General features: G+C 37.8%; 2 protein-coding genes across 3 annotated transcripts; one reads left to right on the top strand and one right to left on the bottom strand.

Annotated features, from left to right (window-relative positions):
• Positions 1–277: 277 nt before the first annotated feature.
• On the top strand, positions 278–2,331 carry LOC120149568 (protein phosphatase 2C 77-like). Its single transcript, XM_039162305.1, has 4 exons — positions 278–1,249; positions 1,346–1,451; positions 1,545–1,933; positions 2,300–2,331. The coding sequence occupies exons 1-3, from the start codon at positions 326–328 to the stop codon at positions 1,886–1,888; spliced, it is 1,374 nt and encodes a 457-aa protein (XP_039018236.1). The 5' UTR covers positions 278–325; the 3' UTR covers positions 1,889–1,933; positions 2,300–2,331.
• Positions 2,332–17,938: 15,607 nt separating this feature from the next.
• On the bottom strand, positions 17,939–22,298 carry LOC120149808 (phospholipid:diacylglycerol acyltransferase 1-like). Of its 2 annotated transcripts, XM_039162516.1 has the most exons (8): positions 21,690–22,298; positions 20,672–20,894; positions 20,199–20,482; positions 19,486–19,595; positions 19,268–19,386; positions 18,758–19,017; positions 18,127–18,626; positions 17,939–17,961 (listed from the first exon to the last, which is right to left on the bottom strand). In XM_039162516.1, the coding sequence occupies exons 1-7, from the start codon at positions 22,172–22,174 to the stop codon at positions 18,143–18,145; spliced, it is 1,965 nt and encodes a 654-aa protein (XP_039018447.1). In that variant the 5' UTR covers positions 22,175–22,298; the 3' UTR covers positions 17,939–17,961; positions 18,127–18,142. The 2 variants fall into 2 exon arrangements, with proteins under 2 accessions (XP_039018447.1, XP_039018446.1); XM_039162515.1 differs by having other exon boundaries at positions 19,268–19,595.

Below are 22,298 nucleotides of genomic sequence, written 5' to 3'. Positions count from 1 at the left end.
TCTACCTGCATTCATGAACTTACCCGTCCCATGCACTCCCTCTGGTCACCATCTCCATTTCCATCCAAATCCTTCTTTCACTTACCCTTTTTCTTTAATCTGTCTTCGGGAATTGTCTGAAACGACACACCTTTGCTTCATGTTATGTTTCTCCCTTTCTGGTGGTATGTATCCAAAGTTGTTTGTTTTCTTTTTCTGTTGTACCTCTGTTTGATCATTTTCATACAAGTTTATCCCTTTGTTCCAGGCTAAACTAAAAGGAAGAAAAAAAAAAAGGGTCTCATCTTTGAAGATTTGATCTTATTATTTCCCGTAAGACAGAATCATGGAGGATATATCTGCAGAAATTGCAGGTCCCTGTGCCATTAATCTACTTGACTCCATGTCTAAAGATTTGAGAACGATGTCGATATGCATCGACCTCGCTCCCTGCAAGCTTATTGCTGAGATGACTAGTAATCAACCTTGTGAGTTCATCTCTGGTGGAACCCAAAGTTTCCATGGTGCTGGTTCACGTGGAAAAACTACTGCTACACCATTGTTAGGGAAAAGAAATATGAGTGATGTTCAAGATGTCAAGAGGGTTTCGGTGGATCTTGCAGGGGATGGACTCAACGAGTTTAATCCGAAATCATCCGAGTCATACCTGGATGTGCCACAACAAAAGAAGATGAGAAAAACTGAAAGCCAATGTCAGTTTGAATTACTTGACATCCCCCTTTGGGGATTTACATCCATTTGTGGTAGGAGACTGGAGATGGAAGATGCTGTAATGGCTATGCCTCGATATTTTCTAGTTCCTCCGCAAATGCTGAACGTCGAGACAATATCGAATCGAACAAATCACAGTATAAGCAACTTAAGTGCTCACTTCTATGGCGTGTACGACGGACATGGAGGCTATCAGGTTGCGAATTATTGCCGTGAACGTATGCATTTGGTTTTAGCCGAGGAGATTGAAATGGCGAAAGCACTTGTTCACGATGGGAAAATCGGATATGGCTGGCAGGAACAATGGAGGAAAGCATTCAGCAATTGTTTCATCAAAGTCGATACCGAGATCGCCAGAGTTCCTAGTGGCAACGGTGGGAACAACAATCATCTCGAACCTGTTGCCCCGGAAACAGCTGGTTCCACTGCTGTGGTTGCAATTGTTAGTTCAACACACATTATTGTTGCCAATTGTGGTGATTCAAGGGCGGTTCTCCACCGTGGAAAACTTCCCATGCCATTGTCTTTAGACCACAAAGTAAGACATGTTTTTTTTTCATGTTCTGGTTTTTACTAATTTCAAAGACAGACATGTAACACGTGGAACATATAACATATGACCCTCCTTTTACAGCCTGATAGAGAAGATGAACAAGAAAGGATCGAAGCAGCAGGAGGCAAAGTCATACAATGGAACGGACCTCGAGTTTCCGGTGTTCTCGCAATGTCGAGGTCTATAGGTAAGTTGTTTCAAATCCTTGTAATATCAGTTCCCAATTGATCAATGAAAGTATCAAACTTGAGTATCATCTTATGAATGATGATCCTATCAGGTGACAGGTACTTGAAACCATGGATTATTCCAGACCCGGAAGTCACATTCGTTCGTCGGGGAAAAGACGATGAATGTCTAATCTTAGCAAGTGATGGCTTATGGGATGTGATTAGCAACGACGAAGCCAGCGAAGTTGCACGAAAACGGATCGGTTTATGGCATAAAAAGTATGGTGATCAGTGGACTGGTAGAAAGGGTGGGGAAGGAATTGATCCTGCAGCTCAATCTGCAGCAGAGTACCTCTCAAGGCTTGCTCTTAGTAAAGGAAGCAAAGACAATATTAGTGTGATTGTGGTGGACTTGAAAGCTCAAAGAAAATTTAAGAAGAGAATCAGAGAGTGATATTGTTGCTGTTAAATTTGACATATATTTGTTGTTTGGTGTCAATTGGGCAAAATATTTTTAGATAATGTGATGGAAAAGAATTTTCATCTATGATGTGAAGGGGATTATTTTCTGGTATAGAGTGATATTTACAGTACACGTCGAACGGTGTTCGAACGTCATGACATCTTCGGAAAGACACGTTCAAACAATAGTGTGTTTTAACAAGGTTATAGTGTTACAAACTTCTGGACATGCATGCAGCTAGAGGAAGACGGTATGTATTCCGAGTGTCTTCCTAAAGATGTGTCGTTCGAACTATCTCCGATGTATACTGTAATAATCGCCTTACTTAAGAAAATAATTCTACCCACACCCTAGATGAAAATCTTTTTTCATAACAATATCCGAGTAATTTTATCATATCAGTTGTATTCGATTATAATAAATTCAAAAGTAATCAATAATACTTATACTTTGAAATTAAGACAACAATTTTAACAATTATTTTTAATATACTTAAAATCAATATTTATTATTTATTATGTATGGATAAATTTAGATAAATAATATTTTTATATAATTAATCCTGAAAATGATAAAAAATAATATTTAAAGAAACGACGCTGATTTTAATCACGTAGGACAAAAATATATTTTACCAGAACGTTTTTATTCTATCAAAGACGTGTTTTGCTAGAAAATTTTTGGCATACATGGTGGTATAGACTAAAGACATTGTTGATCATGCGCTTCTAATGATTTTCTCCCCAAATTGAATTTCAATTGTTGAATAATTTAGAATTTTATAAAAATAGTTAAGAATTTTTTTTCTGAAATGAGAGTTTTTATATAATAAACAAATTAATAGAATGTTTTATCTGAAGATTTTGAGGCAAGTGCCCCTTAGATTTGAAGGAGCCTGGCATATCCTAACGTGGGATGTCATTTTCATGCATCGTAATTCGGCGCTCTTTTGGTTATACAACAGAAGTGATGTCATAACCGTCTTTCGGTTGGGCCTCAAATTAAGCTTAGACGTAGATTAAATCAATTGAAAATCGTCACCGATCATTTACTTTACGAAAAATAGGTTGATCAGATACCTTATTTCTTATCTGATCTGCGTCTTACCAGAGATATATCAGATTCGGGAGTCGGTTACAGTCAAGGAAGGGTTAGCACCCTTGAATTGTCCTTTCGATACTACGTAATTTCTAGTTGTCATTAAGTAAGAAAATTGAAAGTTTAACTCAAAAGGTAAAATTACGATCCAAAATTACTTACCCTAATTCGATTTGAAAATATCCCTTTTAAAAAAAGGCGAGAAACACGTTAGAGGAAAAAGACAATGAAAGTAAATAAATAAAACAAAGAAAACACATAAATAACATGAATAAACAAAATGAGATAAAAATAAGAAAATAAAAGAAGTAAAAGTAAAAATAAACAAGAAAAAAGAAAAAAGAATGAAGTAACGAATCTAATAATAATAAAACAACAATAAAAATAATGAGGAAAGACACAAAGAAAATAGAAAATAAATGAAAAAAATACAATTACATAAAATAAAAATAAAAAATAAAAAAATGTAAGTTAAAAGTAAAATAGTAATAACAATTATAATGATAATTATAAAAATATAAATATATACGTTAATAGCAAAAATAAATAGTAATAATACTAGTTATATGAATATATATATATAATAACTTATAAACAAAGTATAAAAAATAATAGTAATAATAAGTATTAAAATAAAAAAATAGTAATAAATAAAAAAACAAAAATAAAAGAAATTATAAAGAATATGAAAATTAAGTAATATATATATATATATATATATATATATATATATATATATATATATATATATATATATATATATATATATATATATATAAAAGTATAAATGAAATAAAAAATAATAATAATGGAAATATAAGTAAACATATATGATATTAGTAGGGGATTAAATTAAAATAAAAGCTAAATCAATGGGCAAATGTCAAAGAACATTGAAGATTAAAGCCGACAAAAATAAAAAAGTTTTCATTTTTTAATAGATTTTCGCACCCTCATTCCAAAAATGTAATTTGTTTTTGCGAAATAGTCTCTAGGGAGCGTAGATCTGAAATCAAAGTTTCGAAAAACTCCATCCGGGTCATCGGCTAAAACATTTGTCTTTGGGATTCTCAAGCAAAGAAAACGCGATTAACAATGCATGCAAGTAAAGAGTAAAGAGAAAAAAACGAAAGGTAAAAAACTTTCACCTTTATTACTTCGAATCGTTTACAATAGCCTCGAAATCACTTTTTCTTTGCTCGTATTTTTCTGGCGTTCCTTTTGTGTAACTCGTGTGTGTTATGGTGTGATAATTACAATGCTTATTTCTAGTACTAAAAACCCTATTTTAGAATAGTATGAGTCCTAATCCAACTCTTTTTTGATGGTTACATGAAGACTCCTCGGTTGACAGGACAAAATATGGTGTCTTCAGCTACCCCTCTTTGCTCATTATCGTGTAACGAAAATGGAGCAAAGATTACAAGACACAAATTTTGTCCATATCGAATATCCTCTGTCGTAGAGTTGAAATCTGATATTGAAACTGATTTGTCAATCATAAAATGACTCAATCATTGTGAGGTTGAGTCAAAATTGGAAAATTCTAAGCAAGAAATCCTTCGTCGTGAAGTAGAAAACGAGCTCAAAGCTTTTGAGTGGCCTCTGAATAGTGTTCTGGCTCAAGATACTTCGTCCTGAATGTGGAACTTGACCTGAAGATTTTGGATTTATGATGTTACAGATGGCCCCTTCGTCGTGAAGTTGAGCCTTAGAATTGGATATCCTTCATCGTGAAATTGAAATCCAATGTAAGTTACGTTGCTGCTTGTGTGCACAATTCCCTTCGTCGTGAAGTTGAGCCTGGTAATTGGATATCATTCGTCGTGAAGTTGAAATCCAAGTAAGTTGTATTGCTCAGAGTCCAATATCCTCCATCGTGAAGTTGAAATTGGCTCTGGAACTGGGAAATTGTTTGTTGACAGTCAGTCGCCCCTTCGCTGTGAAGTTGAGCTTGTGCTGTCTCGAGTCTAATATCCTTCGCTGTGAAGTTGAAATTGACTCTGAAATTGGGAAGTTGTTTGTTGACAACCAGCCGTCCATTCGTTGTGAAGTTGAACTTGTGTTGTCTTGAGTGTTGAGCCTGGTAATTGAATATCCTTCGTCGTGAAGTTGAAATCCAAGTAAGTTGTATTGCTCCGAGTCCAATATCATCCGTCGTAAAGTTGAAATTAGCTCTGGAACTGGGAAATTCTTTGTTGACAGTCAGCAGCCCCTTCACCGTGAAGTTGAGCTTGTGTTGTCTTGAGTCTAATATCCTTCATTGTGAAGTTGAAATTGACTATGAAATTTGTTTGTTGACAATCAATCGTCCCTTCGTTGTGAAGTTGAACTTGTGTTGTCTCGAGTCCAGTATCCTTCGCTGTGAAGTTGAAATTGGCATGATATCCTCCGTCGTGGAGTTGAAATCGTGGATGTGTGGGTACGATATCCTCCGTCGTGGAGTTGAAATCGTGGATGGCCTCTTCGTTGTGAAGTTGAGCATTGACTTGAATATCCTTCGCCATGAAGTTAAAATCCAAGTATTGAACGTTACGGGTGGACACGATTCCCTTCACCATTAAGTTAAAAACGTGGATGACCCCTTTATTGTGAAGTTTGGCTTCGATCTAGATATCCTTCGTCGTGAAGTTGAAATATACTCTTGTACAAATTGTGTCGCTTCGAGTTCAATATCCTTCACTGCAAAGTTGAAATTGGCTCTAGCTAAAACCTACAAAGTGATGCATATATGCGATGGATGCAATGCCCTTAGGTATGCCTAAAATGCATATGCAACATATGTTATTTTGGGTTCTGGAGAAAAATCTTGATCTCCGATTGTATGTATGGAATCTTAACTCTAGAATCTTGAAGTTCTGATCCCTGATCTCGAATTCTTCAAATATTCAAATATGATGTGCACATTCTATTTGTTTCTTGATTTGGGAAATGCTTCTCAACCAATCTCAAGTATGAGCCTTGATCGGCTTTCGAGTATCTGTACTTTTCAATGAATCTTTGTACAGTAATCTACAAATATCTTTTGCATAAATAAATAAATCATTAAGTTTAAGCTCAATCCAAGATGCTCAAAAGGAATTGGTGTAGGGAAAAAAGATTGTCTTTTATTCATGAGGGAAAAAGAACAAATAATACATGACAAACATTTTGGAAGATGAAGACATGATGAGGTGAAAATGAATGTCTTAGATTTCAATAATGTGGGCACTTCTGAGCTGAAAAGTCGTTAGGTGACCTTGAATACAGCCTTTGCCAAAGGATCTTCGAGAATGCGACAACATTCAGGAGAGTGCAACCTTTCTCCGACTCGTTGAGTCTGTGGAAAATTCATATGCCGGGGAGTTTCAACTGTCTGGATTTCTTGAATTATCCAAATCGCCCTTTCGGGTTTTCAACTTAGATCCATCCTTGGTTGTAAGACGCCCTTTACGGGTTTTCATCTTGAACCCACCTTATTTTTTGTTCTTTCTCTTTTTTCTTTTGTTCTCTTTTTCAATTTTTTCAATTTAGGGCGCCCTTTCGGGTTTTCACCCTAAATGTTTTTTCTTGTTCTTTTTTCATTTTTCCTTTTTTTTGACTTAGGACACCCTTTCGGGTTTTCATCCTAAGCGAAGTATTTCTTGATTGCATCCGAATTGATGGGATGCGGTAGTTCGGGTCCGTCCATTTCAGCCCGGAGAAGGCCTTTTTCACGACATAAGGTTCTTCCCAATTTGGCGTCCATTTTCCTCGGAAATCTTTTTGGACTGGTAAAATTCTCCTTAGCACCAGATCTCCTTCACGGAATATTCTCGGGCGTACCTTCTTGTCATGTGCTCGAATCATTCGTTTATTATAGATTTGACCATAGTGAATGGCTTTCAGTCTCTTTTCATCTATCAGGTTAAGCTGATCGTATCTGGATTGCACCCATTCTGCGTTATCCAGTTTAACTTCTGTCAAGACCCGTAATGACGAAATTTCTACTTCAATGGGCAGCATTGCTTCCATTCCATAAGCTAATGAAAATGGAGTTGCCTCAGTCGAGGTTTGTACTAAGGTTCGATAAGCGAACAAAGCGAAAAACAACTTCTCATGCCAGTCTTTGTAGGTCTCGGTCGTCTTCTCCACTATCTTTTTAATGTTTTTGTTTACTGCTTCTACTGCGCCATTCATCTTTGGTATGTATATAGTAGAATTGTGAGGCTTTATGTTGAATTGCTCACAAGCAGCTTTCATCATTTTATTGTTCAAGTTTGTAGCATTATCGGTAATGATCCTTTCAGGTAAACCATACCGACATATGATCTTTTTTTTCAAAAACTTGCAAATAACGGATTGAGTGACACTGACATAGGATGAAACGATGACCATTCGAAGCCTTCAGATGGATTTACCTAATAGCATCCATGCCCCACTTAGAGAAAGGCCATGGTGACGTCATGACATGAAGTGGATGAGGTGGAACATTTATTTTATCTCCGTAAATCTGACATTTATGACATTTTATAGCATAGTTGATGCAAACACTTTCTAGTGTGGACCAGAAATATCTGCATCTCATTATTTGTCTTGACATCATATGTCCATTTGCATGTGCTCCACAAACTCCGTCATGTACTTCTTCCATTATCATTTTTGCCTCTTCAGTATCGACGCACCTTAACAAAACTTGATTATGGCTTTTCTTGTACAAGACCTCCCCATCAAGGACGTATCCAGTTGACATCCTTCTAATAGTTCTTTTATCGGTTTCAGTGGCTTCCTCTGGATAACTTCGATGCTTGATATACTGTAAAATGTCGTAGTACCAAGGCTTAGTGTCTTTTACTTCTTCAATCTGGTAGCAATGAGCCAGGTACTCATACAACTGCATGTCAATTGGCATCATTTCATACTCCGCGCCAACTTTGAATGTAGCTGCCAAGGTAGCCAAAGCATCAACCATTTGATTTTCTTCTCTCGGCACATAGTGTAAGGTAACTTCGTCGAATTCTTCGAGCAGGTTCAATATTAACTTTCGGTATTCTATCAGTTTTGCATCTTTGGTTTTTCATTCTCAACGGAGCTGATAGATTACTAATGCCGAATTTCCGTATATCCACAAGGTCTTTATATTTTGCCCCATTGCAGCTCGAATTCCCAAGACACGGGCTTCATATTCTGTAATGTTATTGGTACAATCGAAGTTCAGTCTGCTGGTAAATGGGTAGTGACTCCCTTCTGGAGAGATCAGTATTGCCCCGATGCCATGTCCTAATGCATTGGATGCCCCATCGAAGTACATTCTGCAGGAAATGTCTGTTGAAGTACTTGTTTATTATAAAGATAAAGCAATTAATTCTTCGTATGGGAAATCAAAGTCTAATGGCTCATAATTCTCATCGGTTCTGCTTGCCAATAAATCTGATATGACACTTCCTTTTATGGCTTTTTGGCTCACGTACTCGATGTCGAATTCAAATAATAACATTTGCCATCGGGCTAACCTTTCAGATAGAGTAGGTACACCCATCATTTATTTTAGTGGATCTAGCTTGGAAATCAACCAAGTGGTATGATACAACATATATTGTCGGAGTCTTTTTGTAGCCCAGACTAAAGCACATCAAACATTCTCAATAGGAGGATATTTGGCCTCACAATCGGTGAACTTCTTGCTCATATAGTAGATGTCTCTTTCTTTTCTTCAAGATTCATCATGTTGACCCAGGACACACCCCATTGAGTTCTCAAATATGGATAGATACAAGAACAGAGGTTTGCCTGGGATGGAGGACATTAAGATAGGAGTATGAGACAATACTCTTTCACATTCTCGAATGCAATATGACAGTTTTCATCCCACGCTCCAGGGCTGTTCTTTCGGAGAAGGCGAAAGATTGGATCACACTTGTTGGTTAACTGAGATATGAAACGAGCTATGTAATTCAATCTGTCCAGAAAACCTTGGACTTCTTTTTGTGTTCGATGTGGAGGTAGATTCTGGATAGCCTTAACTTTGTCAGGATCAACCTCAATGCCTTTTTGGCTAACCACGAAGCCTAACAGTTTCCCGGATGTCACCCCGAAAGTGCACTTGCTAGGGTTCAGTCGTAGCTGAAACTTCTTCAATCTTCGGAAGAACTTTCTCAAATGTTCAATATGTTCATTCTCGGTCAGTGCCTTGACAATCATGTCGTCGACATAAACCTCGATTTTTTTGTGCATCATATCGTGGAACAAGGTCACCATAGCTCTTTAGTATGTTGCCCCAACATTCTTTAATCCGAAAGGCATCACTTTGTAACAAAAGTTCCCCACATTGTGACAAAAGTGGTATTCTCCATGTCTTCAGGATGCATCTTGATCTGATTGTACCCCGAAAATCCATCCATGAATGAAAAATAGTTGTTCCCAGCTGTATTGTCCACCAGAGTGTCTATGTGTGGCAGAGGAAAGTTGTCTTTAGGACTTGCCTTGTTAAGGTCCCGGTAATCAACACACATGTGTACTTTTCCGTCCTTCTTCGGCACATGTACTATGTTGGCCACCCACTCCGGATATTTGGCCACTTGAAGAAAACCATCATCAAATTGTTTCTTGACTTCTTCCTTGATCTTAAGGAGTATTTCAGGTCGCATTCTTCTCAGTTTCTGTTGCACGGGTTTGCATTCTGGTTTGATAGGCAGTTTGTGGACTACCATATCTGTGTCTAATCTTGGCATGTCTTGGTACAACCAGGCGAACACCTCTTTGTACTCATGAAGTAAGGCTATCAGGTTTTGTCTTGCTTCAGTCGAAAGAGTTGCACCGATTTTAACCTCCTTTCGATCTTCCTCAGTACCCAGATTCAAGATTTTGATCGTCTCTTTATGGGGGCAGTATTTGTTTATCTTCTCTTTCTACCATTCTCAATAATTCAGTAGGCAAGTTGCACTCCTCTTCACTATCGCATTCATCAAATTCCCCGAGACAAATGGCTGATTCAAAATCCACATCCGGATCAGGATCATTAGTGCTTATATTATTGTTATATGGGGATCTGAAAGAAGGGAAAATGTGCATGTGTGAGAGGAATATATCCCACACGAAATAGTCAATAATTAAATTCGAGAGAAAGTGGAAATGAAGTACCGAAATGTAGAAGATAGATAATGAATTCAAAAAGGAAATAAAGGAAAAATTTGTTTGCCTTGAGAAGAGAAAAAAATGTGCATCTTTTATTGAACTTAAACATAATGTTTAATAACCCTTACAAAAGATCACCTATTACCCCGGGTATAGGCAAATAGGGATAGTTCGAATATTACTCTGAAAGACTCTTGTAAACCACATGTAGTTCTTCGACCGACCAACGGCTAGCACGAACCCAAGTGGCAGAGGGCATATCCCAAATCTAACTGTGTCGTTAGCATTTCCAGTGGTTATGGCATTGATGCTAAGATCTTCCAGATATGCTCCTAAATCGGATGAGATGGTCTCAAACACGTAACCACCTGATTTGAATGTGTGGCAAAGAGGCGGGAATGTCATGGGTTCCCATTGAATTTCACTTCCAGTCAGTCTGGCCAGTCTTTTCTCTCGGTTCTTCTGAACTTTCTTTATCTTTTCATGGTAATTGGGCTAAAAGCCGAGCCCAAATCGGTATGGCTTTGAAATAGGAAGGACTCGAGCAATTATTCATTATATAAATCTCCCGAACCCTCTTCCAGTCTTGGCACCTCATCCTAATGTTTTCATGATCTATATTCTGGTACACTTAGAAAGCCAGGGTATGGGGATCGTTCTTCCTTCTGCCACAAAGGTGGCATTCACAAATTCCAGGGAACGAAATGAACACTCCACTGCTTCCTCATCCACTTCGATGTATGGGGCCTCCGTGGTCACACTTGACACAATATCTTCCTCAGCATTGATAATTATTAAGGCCCCATCAATAACAAATTTAACTTTTTGGTGTAGTGTGGATGGTACTGCACCAGCTTGATGAATCCATGTCATTCCCAAACGACAATTATAAGAAGGCATGATATCCATCACCAGAAACTCGATATCATAGGTGGCTGGTCCGATGGTTAAGGGTACCTCGATCTTGTCAATAACATCTCTCTTGGCCCCATCAAATGCTCAGACCACATTCTGATAGACTCTCATATGAGAGGTATCTATTGGCAACCTCTTCAATGTCACCAAAGGAATCACATTCAAGGCTGAGCCGTTATCGATCAACACACTCGATAGGGCATGCCCCTTACAATAGGTAGTGATGTGTAATGCCTTAGTTCGGCCTCTTCCTCCGGATGGAATCTCATTATCTGAGAATGAGATGAGATTATCAGCTTGAATATTATTTACCAGTCGATCCATCTTGCTGACTGGTATGTCTTGTGGCACAAACGTTTGATTCAGGACCTTCAACAGTGCCTCCCGATGTGCTTCGGAGCTTAGTAAAAGTGCCAACATTGAAGTACGCATTGGCAAGCTATGGAGTTGTTCTACAATACTGTACTCGCTATGCTTCAAAATTTTAAGGAATTCTTTAGTTTCTTCCTCTTTATAGGTTCATTGATAGCCAACACATCTTCCTTGAAGGGCTTTAGTGGACTTTGCCCCACCTTGTTGTCACATTCTTTGGAAGTGCTCACCTGGCATTCGTACTTCCAAGGAACTTGTCGACTATCCTTATATTGAAAAGGTTGAGATACCGTGATTACCACCTTTGCTTGCGGAGTTGCTGTTATCATCTTTGCTTTAGGGGTAATAATCAAAGGACTACCCCTACCGAGACTTTTGTCTGATGATTCTCTGGTAGCGTAAACATCTGCTTCCAAGGAATCCTGAACTTCTTCGTAAAACTCCAACTTTTTCTGGTCCATCATGAGCTAAACTAATATCCTGAATTCAGAACATTCTTGCACTTTATGCCCCTCTTCGTTATGATAACAATAATAGTTACCTCCTTCACTCTTTGTTGCACCTGATTGTGGTGTAAGAAGCCCTGCTTTTACCATTTGGCTCCATACCCGAGCCAAAGAAACTTTGACTTCTGAAACACTGGTTTTAATTCTCCTACCGTTTTCGGTGATGATTGCAGTAATTTCGATCTCCGGATGATTAGGCAAGGGATTATGGGCGACGTTTGGTGTTTTAGAGTCGAAAGTGATCCAATTCTTGTTCCGCATTCGTTATACAAGCCTCTTGAATGCGAGACAACCTTCGATTGAATGCCCCTGCACACCACCATGATATTCACAGTGAGCGTTCTCATCTTACCATCTCGGATACGGGGGCTTCATCGAATCCATTGGGTAAGGCGACATTACATGAGTGTCGAAGAGTTGTTGATATAACTCTTTATATGTCATGGGAATAGGATCGATCTGCTCCCTTTCCCTTTCTTTCCTTGGTTCTCTCTGAGCTTGGTTTGAAGTACCAGATGGTACAGTTGCAGTGGTTTTTGAGATTGAGACCGTAATACCCTTGTTGACGTTGTAATTATTGACATTGTTGATCTCTCGGTCTTTGTTCTTCATGGGAGGCTTTTTACTAGAGTCTCCTCCCTCGATTTTTCCTTGTTTAATGGCCAACTCGATCATTTCACCGGCCATGACTATATCTGAAAAAACCTCCCGACGTAATTGCCACCAGGTGCCTGAAGTAAGGTGTCTTCAGGGTTTGTACAAACAACTTTCTAGTCTCCTTTTCATCCAAGGGTGGATGAACCTGCACAGACAAATCCCTCCAACGCAGAGCGTATTGTCGGAAACTCTGATTGTGCTTCTTCTCCATGCTTTGTAACATAACCTGGTCTGGTCTCATATCGTTGATATGCTTGTATTGCTCCAAGAAAGACTTAGCTAAGTCTTTCCATGTCTTGATATGAGTTCGACTGAGCTGGTTATACCACCGAATAGCTGAACTGGACAGACTCTCCTGAAAGCAGTGGATCAAGAGTTGGTCATTCTCCCCATATCCTGTCATCTTCCGACAGAACATAATTATATGGGCTGATGGACAACTGTTCCCATCGAACTTATCAAATTCAGGTGGTTTAAACTTTGGTGGAAGCACCAAATCTGGAACCAGGCTCAGCTCCCTTGCGTCCACTCCATAATAATCATGGTCTTCTTGGACCATCTTCATTTGATCTTCTAACATCCTGATTTTCTCTTCTATCTTTCTTGCTTTTTCATCTTCAATGAAATCCGGGATGTTGTAATCATCTGGATGGTTATCAGGATTAGTTGTGGAAGTTTGCACCTTCATAGCAGATAATGCTTTTCTTTTGACAGCAGAAGAATTTTCTCGTGGCTTGGGTAAGATCCCAGGTGAAATAACCATTTGTGGGGTTTGTGACATGGTTACCCATTTGGAGGGACTTCCCCCTACTGCACTAGCTTGTTGTAAACCCGATAACTTGGCCACGATTTAATCGACCAAGGACTCCTGGTTTTTATTGATGGACTCCAGAGTGCTCTGACTATTTTGAGCCATCTTATCTTCCAGTTCTTTTTGCAGTCTTGCCATGTTCTCCTCGATTTTTTCCATTCTGGCCTCCATTTGTCTTTTCTTTGCTCGAGTATTATGCGGGTGATGCGTATTTAATGCTTGCGGTGGTAGACTTGGTGTTTGTTATTTCTCTTTCTGAGACATGTTCTGTTTTTTAATACGAATGTAAAAACATGGAAAATATAAAAAAACAAACATGAAATATAAAATGCAAAGTATGGAGTGCATGATGTATGCAATTTAGAGGCATTGATCCAAAAAAGTGTCCATTACTATAAATAATCCTTATTTTAGACAAAAATATTTTATCTTGTAAGAGACATAAAAACAATCAAATGTACGTGCGGACTAAATCCTCTAGACCCCGAACAACTTCTATTAGATTGACAAGTCTTCTGCCTTTATATATCACTGGTTGAATGCCTTGTCGAACGACTCTGGCTTCTCTTACTAGGTTGTGAAGATGACGGGCTGCCTTCTGTACTTGATCTAGGAAATCTCGGATGATTGCGTCTATAGCTTTTACCCTTTGTTGTGCTTGCTCCCAACGGAAACACCACTATAAACCCCCGTCGAATGGCATTATCTGAAGCTCGACTGCTTGCTTCTTGAATCCATCCACAATAACTTCTAACTCGGCTATTACTTTGCCATCTCTCTCATGTTGTTTTTCTAGGTTAGTCATCTGGATTCTCAAGCATTGGTTTTGATGTTAACTGTCTGCTAAGCGTCTCTGAGCAGTTTTCAACTGTTCCTTCCAACCTCTTTCATCAGACCCCTCAAACTTTCTTTTCAAGCTATGAACTTCGTCTTTCCAGTATTCAGATGTTACTTTCAACTTGGAGTTATCATTGACTTTATCTTAATACCCCTTTATCAAATCTTCGAGCTCAAAACGAACTCTTTTCTGTTATCTTTCCAGTTTGTCTGCTCTATCTTTCTGAGAGTCGGCATCTAGCTTCTATTGATAATGTTCAGCTTCAAGTTCCTTAATCATCTGCTTCAGCTCGTTATTCACAGCTTCAAACTCTACCTTAACTATCTCAAGTTCAGAAGGGATAAGCCTGAGATGTTCCTCCATGGTCCGGGTGTCTTCACAGTCTGGCACCCGGATGTTATCATTCTTTCTCAATCTTCGCCACTCCATATAATCTGGAGTAAGCATATCTCTAGTAGCCATGACATCCATCTGGTATACTTTCTTCCATGACTCAGCTGCTTCTTTGATCATCTTCTTATAACTGTCACCACTATACACAAACTCTTATTTAATTATTCAGTATGTTGCGGGGATAAACTGACATACCCCATACTGTCTCAGTGCTAACAACGGAGCATACCCAACTGCACCCCAGAGTCCAAGCAAGGTCATAGTATCAGAATCCCTACACCGGAAAAGAACGTCACCGAGGAACAACCAGGGGGCTCTCCAGGTAATATCTCGATCCTGAAGATGTGTAAAAACTTTCATCTACTTTTCCTTTGAAGGACCTTCATGCCATTTCATTGTGATGAACTCTCCCAAAAGTGAATATGTGGTGCTAAATCGGCGGTAGGCAACCCCGTTAGTCTTCCAGAAGTGGCTATGAATCCAAACTTGAAGGAGCTGGACACACCCAACGAACCTTCCTCCGCTAGATCTTCGACAATGGTTAAGAGATCGAAAGGTTTCGGCTAAGATGGCTGGTACTGGGTTAACCCGTTTCGGAAGTTGCTCGAACAATTCCACCACGGCTGCGTCAATGCAACCCAAAGCCTTTAGAAAGATAATCAACCCGTACAGACCTAGTGCAAAAAGGTCTATAGTCTTCCACTCATCAGAGTAGTTCTTCATTAATTATCTTATGTGGATCCACTCAATTCCTTCCCCACTGCCTCTGCGTTGAGTCCGGTCAATTACCCATTTTTCGTCAACCCCGGCAACCTTGGCTAGTGCATTCTTGAAAGGTTGGCTCTTGATGTGTTTAAGGTAGGCCTTCTCTAGTCTGATACTTTCACAGTGCAATAGTGTAGTGTATTCTTCAATGGTATACACCATGTCCTCCCGATTAAAAGTGAAGCAACTATATCCTGGGTTCCAGAATTGAACCAGGGCTCTGATTAAAGGCTCATCAGTCTTAACTTGCAGTAAAAGCGCAATGTCACCGTACCGTTGGCTGAACTTCTGTTTCCGATCATTCTTCCAACTATCCCAGATGTCTCGAAGCTCTTACACATTGTTCTGTTTTAGGCTGATAGAGGCGTATCTAACCAGCTCTGATACATAGCTCCCTTGAAGACTGTCTTCTTTTTCCTTCTGAGTCTTCTCGGACCATAGTCGTACCTCGGGGTTTTTAATCTCTTGCATTATAACACATTTGTCCATTTGTTCAGATTATTTTGTGTATAGCAAACACCTTTTTAGTGATCAATGGCCTCTTGTTATGATGCAAATGCTAAGAAAACAAACACAAGGGCAATCATGTCAGTAAAATGAAAATACATAAATAAATAAGAAATGACGAAAGAAAAATAAGAAGAGTAAGAATGAAAAAAACATGGTTAGGGTAAAAATATCCTAGGGTTTGAAATGGGGTTTTAGGGTAGGCTCTATTTCTCCATAGTCTCCTGGTTTAGGTTCTAAAAATGGTACTCGAGTTCTCCTTGCCGGTGCCCTCTTGGGCTTGCCAGACCCTTAGTCCTAAACTCATCACAAGCTTGTGTGGACTAAGTTAAACTCGAGATGACACATTCCCTTATGCCCATACGGAGAATAAATTCACACGAAGGCATAAGGTATATGAATCCCGAAGGCTACTTGCTAGGCTCATACGGTGAATAAATTCACACGAAGGCGTAGCTTTCACCCCCACTTAAAACGGGTTTGGAGCTCGGGTTTAGAGCCTTAGATGAAAAAATCTTTAAGGGCTGAAATCATGAGAAAACGATTAGTACAACTATTTATCCGAAAATATAATCAAAAGTAAGTAAAAAATGATCGAAATATTACCTTAAAATTTAAACTTACCATTTTCGTTAAAAAGACAACTGGAAATTACCTTAACCTGACTCACTTACTTGTCCCTAGTGGAGTCGCCAAGCTGTCGTAACCGTCTTTCGGTTGGGCCCCGAATTAGGCTTCGACATGGATTAAATGAATTGGAGGTCGCCACCGATCATTTACTTTACGAAAAGTGGGTTGATCGAATACCTTATTTCTTATCTGATCTGCGTCTTACCAGAGATATGTCAGATTCGGGAGTCGGTTACAGTCAAGGAAGGGTTAGCACCCTTGAACTTCCCTTTCGGTACTACGTAATTTCCAGTTGTCATTAAGTAAGAAAATTGAAAGTTTAACTCAAAAGGTAAAATTACGATACAAAATTACTTACCCTAATTCGATTTGAAAATATCACTTTTAAAAAAAAGCAAGAAACACGTTAGAGGAAAAAGACAATGAAAGTAAATAAATAAAACAAAGAAAACACATAAATAACATGAATAAACAAAATGAGATAAAAAAAAGAAAATAAAAGAAGTAAAAGTAAAAATAAACAATAAAAAAGAATGAAGTAACGAATATAATAATAATAAAACAACAATAAAAATAATGATGAAAAATACAAAGAAAATAGAAAAAAATGAAAAAATAATGCAATCACATAAAAAAATATAAGTTAAAAGTAAAATAGTAATAACAATTATAATGATAATTATAAAAATATAAATATATACGTTAATAGAAAAAATAAATAGTAATAATACTAGTTATATGAATATATATATAATAACTTATAAACAAGGTATAAAAAATAATAGTAATAATAAGTATTAAAATAAAAAAATAATAGTAATAAAAAAACAAAAATAAAATAAATGATAAATAATATGAAAATCAAAGTAATATATATATATAAATATAAAAAAAATATAAATGAAATAAATAATAATAATAATAATGGAAATACAAGTAAACATATATGATATTAGTAAGAGATTAAATTGAAATATAAGCTAAATCAGTGGGCAAATGTCAAAGAACATTGAAGATTAAAACCGACAAAAATAAAAAAGTTTTCATTTTTAATAGATTTTCGCACCCTCATTCCAAAAATGTAATTTGTTTTTGCGAAATAGCATCTAGGGAGCGTAGATATGAAATCAAAGTTTCGAAAAACTTCCTCCGGATCATCGGCTAAAACATTTGTCTTTGGGATTCTCAAGCAAAGAAAACGCGATTAAAAACGCATGCAAGTGAAGAGTAAAGAGAAACAAACGAAAGGTAAAAAACTTTCACCTTTATTACTTCGAATCGTTTACAATAGCCTCGAAATCACTTTTTCTTTGTTCGTATTTTTCTGGCGTTCCTTTTGTATAACTCGTGTGTATTCTGGTGTGGTAATTACAAGGCTTATTTATAGTACTAAAAAATCCTATTTTAGATTAGTATTTGAGTCCTAATCCAACTCTTCTTTGCCATCACTGAAAGAATGACTGCAAAAAGGCTAGCATGACTTAAATACAGATCATAAAACAGACAAGCCACAATTGAAGATATACTCAATATGAGAGATAATCTTGTTTTTTGCTTAATCGATCCTATTCTCTGAATTATTATGCAGAAGAAGAATGTATCGGTTCAGCAGATTAATTTGTTATCCTAAACCCCAATGGCTTACCTCCTGAATTCAGAATCTAGAGCTGTAAGTTGATCCTTTCGGACCATTTGAATATATCGGTATAAACACGATCTCCACCGAGTTCTTCACCAGAAGCCCCTGCTGCGACTCGGAGAACATCCTCGATCAAAGCAAAGTTTCCCAACAAATCAACATGAGAACCACTTTGAGTGCCTCGACCTTCTAGAAGATTAGCCGGAGGGGCATGCTTGTACTCCCGTATGTACGTACGAATTCCTGAAGGATTGAACCTGGTTTTACCCCGCCAACCTTTTGCACACATGAAACCTGCACTTATAACAGGAACTGTTTCGTCTCCATCACCAGAGAGAACACCATCTTTTAGACATGAATCTTCACTATCACCATTAACTGAGGTGTCTATCTGAAACGGAATTTGGCAATCACTGGGAGAGGACACTTTGTAGATATAACCTCTTTCAGTGGAAAGTCCAACTCCATACAGTGAGTAGATTTCCATGTCTGGAGCATTTGGTAGCCTGAAAAAACATCCGCCAATTGTCAAGAAAACAGTTTAGATTTGATCAGGAGTACTAGAAAAGCCAATTATTACACCTCAAAGAAAATATCAAAATCCAATTAGAATAATTGAGAAGTTGAAGAGACTCACTTTGTTTCTAAGGGGTTGGACCAATATTTGTAATGTTCGTACTTTGGATCATCCAAATTATCAGCTATCCCATATGAAAAATGAGAAGATCCCCGTGCCATCAACTTGGGGGCAACATAATGAAGCAGATCCAAACTCGATTCAGCGGTGTAAACTTTGTGATCCGCAACTGCTTTGATAGCTTTGTTTCCCATTTCATGATACTCTAACCATATGTCACAGTTGCTTGAGTTGGCAACCTTATCATCCTTTGCAACATTCTGCTGATCAAACATTAATCAGATATAAACTCCAAATTCAGACTAAGGGACCAATTATCTCCTAGCATGCAAATCAAATAGCACAATTTATACTAGTCGTCCTGTCGTGATTGCATTTTAACGTATCGTAAAGATCTGATTAATGGCAATCGGTGTAAATGACCATTGTTATAGAGAGAGAGAGAGAACGAGATAGATTATCAATCTACATTCACTTTGTGAAGTAACGTAACAATAACTTGGACATTACCTTAAAATCAGCCCTCTCAAATTTGGAAGAATGTGTCTCAGCCCACTCTTTCCCGAATGAAATAAGTCTTCCATAATTCACACCTTTCGTATTACACACATTGCTCTTTCTGTTTTGACCTGCATTATGAGTTCTATTGTTCTTCTCCTTTTTCACACTAATGTCAAAGCTATCTATTTCAGGTGACCAATCAAGCCCACCCCAGATTGTTTCCCCACCTTTGGGTACCATTGAAAAGGTGGCATCCCAAGTTCGAAACGTTCGCATTAAATGCTTAAAAGTTTGAAGACCAAATACATCTCTGTCCAAAAAACCTGGTGCTTGAGCCCTGTTTGAACAACGGACATTTCGTCAAGCTCCCAAAACAAAGTAAAAATGCAATTCACCATGTCTGAAAAACTATTTTCGGTTGATAGCATGAGTGCACCAATTTTGATAATCATATAATTAAGAAGAAATTAAAACTTCCTAATGTTTATAACAAAATGTACAACCGAAACTTTGTATTAAATTGTTTTAGAAATTGATTAATATTGCGGATTATAATGATTCCCACAAACTGATTGAACCTTTACTTTGTTTACTCTAGAAATAAAATCATTTCACTATCAGCATAGAAGCCTTTTGATAGGCCAGATTTATTACTGAATTAAGAGTTGAAACAACATTATTTCAGTAACATTGATGCCAAAAAAATAGATTAGAAAAGTTAGCTCTTTCTCACAGAGACATATTTGCATCTCACGATCTATAGTGACGTGGAAAGGCGAAAGGGAAATTTTTTATTTATGGAACAAAATTCTGAGAGCATAATGGTAATCTTCGGCATCAGAACTTTGTGCCTTTTGGTTTACACGAGCTTTAGTGGAAATATGACAATTCACACACCAAGACAAGAAGAAACAAGTCTGTCCACGAAAAAGAAAAGTACCTGAGATTTGCTATATCCCTGATTTCAATAGATAATTGCAGTGCGATCGATCTTGGACTACCTAAAAAAGGCGCACCGACGTTCATTACTGTCTTTATGTGCTTGGCACACCAATCTGATCCACCTCCACCACCCCTAGGAGCTGGCGTTTCAACCCATTTCATGAAGTGCAGAAAGTACTGAGCTCCCATTGAATGAGGAACAACAACTACCTTTTTCCCCCCATGTGTAGCTACCAAGAGTTCAATGTTACTTTTTATCCTGGTTAAAGATTGGTCCCTGACCTGATTTATTCAAATAGACTAATACCGATAAGATAATCCCAGGGACTTATAAACATAATGTTAATTTAAATCGTAAGCAAGAAAGAATAACTAAATGTAAACATCTGAATTATATTTATGTAAATAAGCACAAATTTATTTGGTTGAATCAACTTGAGAGGATTCTGAAATTCCAAATTAAGTGCATACCTCAGTGTTCTGAAAAGATAACCTCCAATCATAAGTAGCCATATACAATGATTTTTCCTCATAGCCAATATGAGCCAAATTAGCAATTATGACAGCCCAAACAAAATAACCTCTTGCAAAATAATCAGCTGCCACAAGTCCAGATACTGGCCTGACCCTTATACCAGGAGGGTCAAATCCAGTTTCATTATCGAGCGATATGTGCTCAAGCCAGCATAATGGTCTGCAACGAAATTGGGAGAACAGTTGGAGTATAAAATTTAGTAAACTCCATGGACAACTTAACTTTTATTCAGTAAAGTATAAGATAAACTCAATTTTTTACATTCTAACTAAGGGCATTTTCATTTTGTAAACAAAATCAATCTAAAAGGTAAAACTCAATATATCAACCATGTGCAAAAGATTTAGGAAGCAACGATTCTAATCTTCTTAGCATGATAAGCGAAGCCTATATTACTTCAAAAGCGAAACAACACATGATCCAACAGAGCAAACAAGAAGTTTTAATCCACACTGCCACTCACTAGACAGAGATCAAGTTGCAGTAAGAGTAGACAAAGTAACCTTTCTAATGTCCTATAAACAAACATGAAAGAAAAGGAAGTAGCCTTTGCAACAAACAAAAAGTTATCTGTCGACACCGTTTTTCGTCAGGATGGGAAAAATTTAATACGACTTGTGATTTTTCTTTGAAGAGATTTTGAAATATTTTGGAGTTGCCATCGAATTTTTGAATTAAGTAGATCAAATAACTATAAATTGATTTTTTTTAAAATATTATTTTAAAAGATTCATTAATCTACGTGTAATCAAAAATTTATTATTTTTTTAATAAAAAAGGGACGGGGAAAAACTCTACCATTATATTATTAAAAAAAAAAAAAGAAAGTTGAGAAGCTAATTCATTATATATATATATATATATAAAACAAATGAAAAAAAAAACTTTCCTGACATGCATGTCTCCTAAGAAAGGCCAAACCCAGACTTAAAAAGAAGGGGGAAAAAACATAACCTTTTATAAAATTCTCCAAACGACCCACCCCAAAGGCGTTTCCCAAGCAACCTTTCAGCACACTGGCGCCCTTCCCAAAGCTCGAGCCCACCAGTTACAATCCCGGGCACGAGCACCACAGGGTGGCTCGCCGTCAAGCCCTCTTTCCTCAACTTGACACCGGGGGGATCCGGCAATGGCCCCGTAATCGCCATCGCCACGTATTGCGGGATTGAATCGGGCATTGCGTTGTATAAGAACAAAAGGAACCACCACACCGAACACATGACACCAATGAACCAACAACAATTGTCCCAACACGACCCTTTTTTAGAGCTATAACTTCGTCTTTGGGAGCTCTTGTATTGGTTTTTCTTGTCATCTTCTTTTTCGAAGCTGGGATCCAAGATTTGCGATTTTGAGGAATCGACCTTCCTCCGCCGCAAAAACGAAATCGATTCAGACCCCAAGTAGGACCTATAAAAACTAAGTGTTTTGCAGCTCATTTCTGAGAAGTTAGAACTCTAATTCAGGGATTCTTCACATTCAATAGCTACAGACCCTTTTAACGGTGCCCCTCACGCCGGTCGCCGGCAGAGTTGTACCGAGAAAAATCAGGGGAGTGACTGC

The sequence above is a fragment of the Hibiscus syriacus genome, unplaced genomic scaffold (genome assembly GCF_006381635.1).
Source record: "Hibiscus syriacus cultivar Baekdansim isolate YM2019G1 unplaced genomic scaffold, ASM638163v2 tig00111008_pilon, whole genome shotgun sequence".
Taxonomy (NCBI): Eukaryota; Viridiplantae; Streptophyta; class Magnoliopsida; order Malvales; family Malvaceae; genus Hibiscus; species Hibiscus syriacus.
This window is presented reverse-complemented; position numbering and strand designations above follow the sequence as displayed.

Excerpts from the sequence above, each read along its gene's own strand:
- LOC120149568 (XM_039162305.1), top strand. The coding sequence starts at position 326 with ATGGAGGATATATCTGCAGAAATTGCAGGTCCCTGTGCCATTAATCTA. Across the intron at positions 1,250-1,345 it reads CATTGTCTTTAGACCACAAA|CCTGATAGAGAAGATGAACA; the intron begins GTAAGACATGTT and ends CTCCTTTTACAG. Across the intron at positions 1,452-1,544 it reads CGCAATGTCGAGGTCTATAG|GTGACAGGTACTTGAAACCA; the intron begins GTAAGTTGTTTC and ends TGATCCTATCAG.
- LOC120149808 (XM_039162515.1), bottom strand. The coding sequence starts at position 22,174 with ATGAGCTGCAAAACACTTAGTTTTTATAGGTCCTACTTGGGGTCTGAA. Across the intron at positions 19,018-19,267 it reads TTGAGAGGGCTGATTTTAAG|AATGTTGCAAAGGATGATAA; the intron begins GTAATGTCCAAG and ends TTTGATCAGCAG. Across the intron at positions 18,627-18,757 it reads TCCAACCCCTTAGAAACAAA|GCTACCAAATGCTCCAGACA; the intron begins GTGAGTCTCTTC and ends ATGTTTTTTCAG.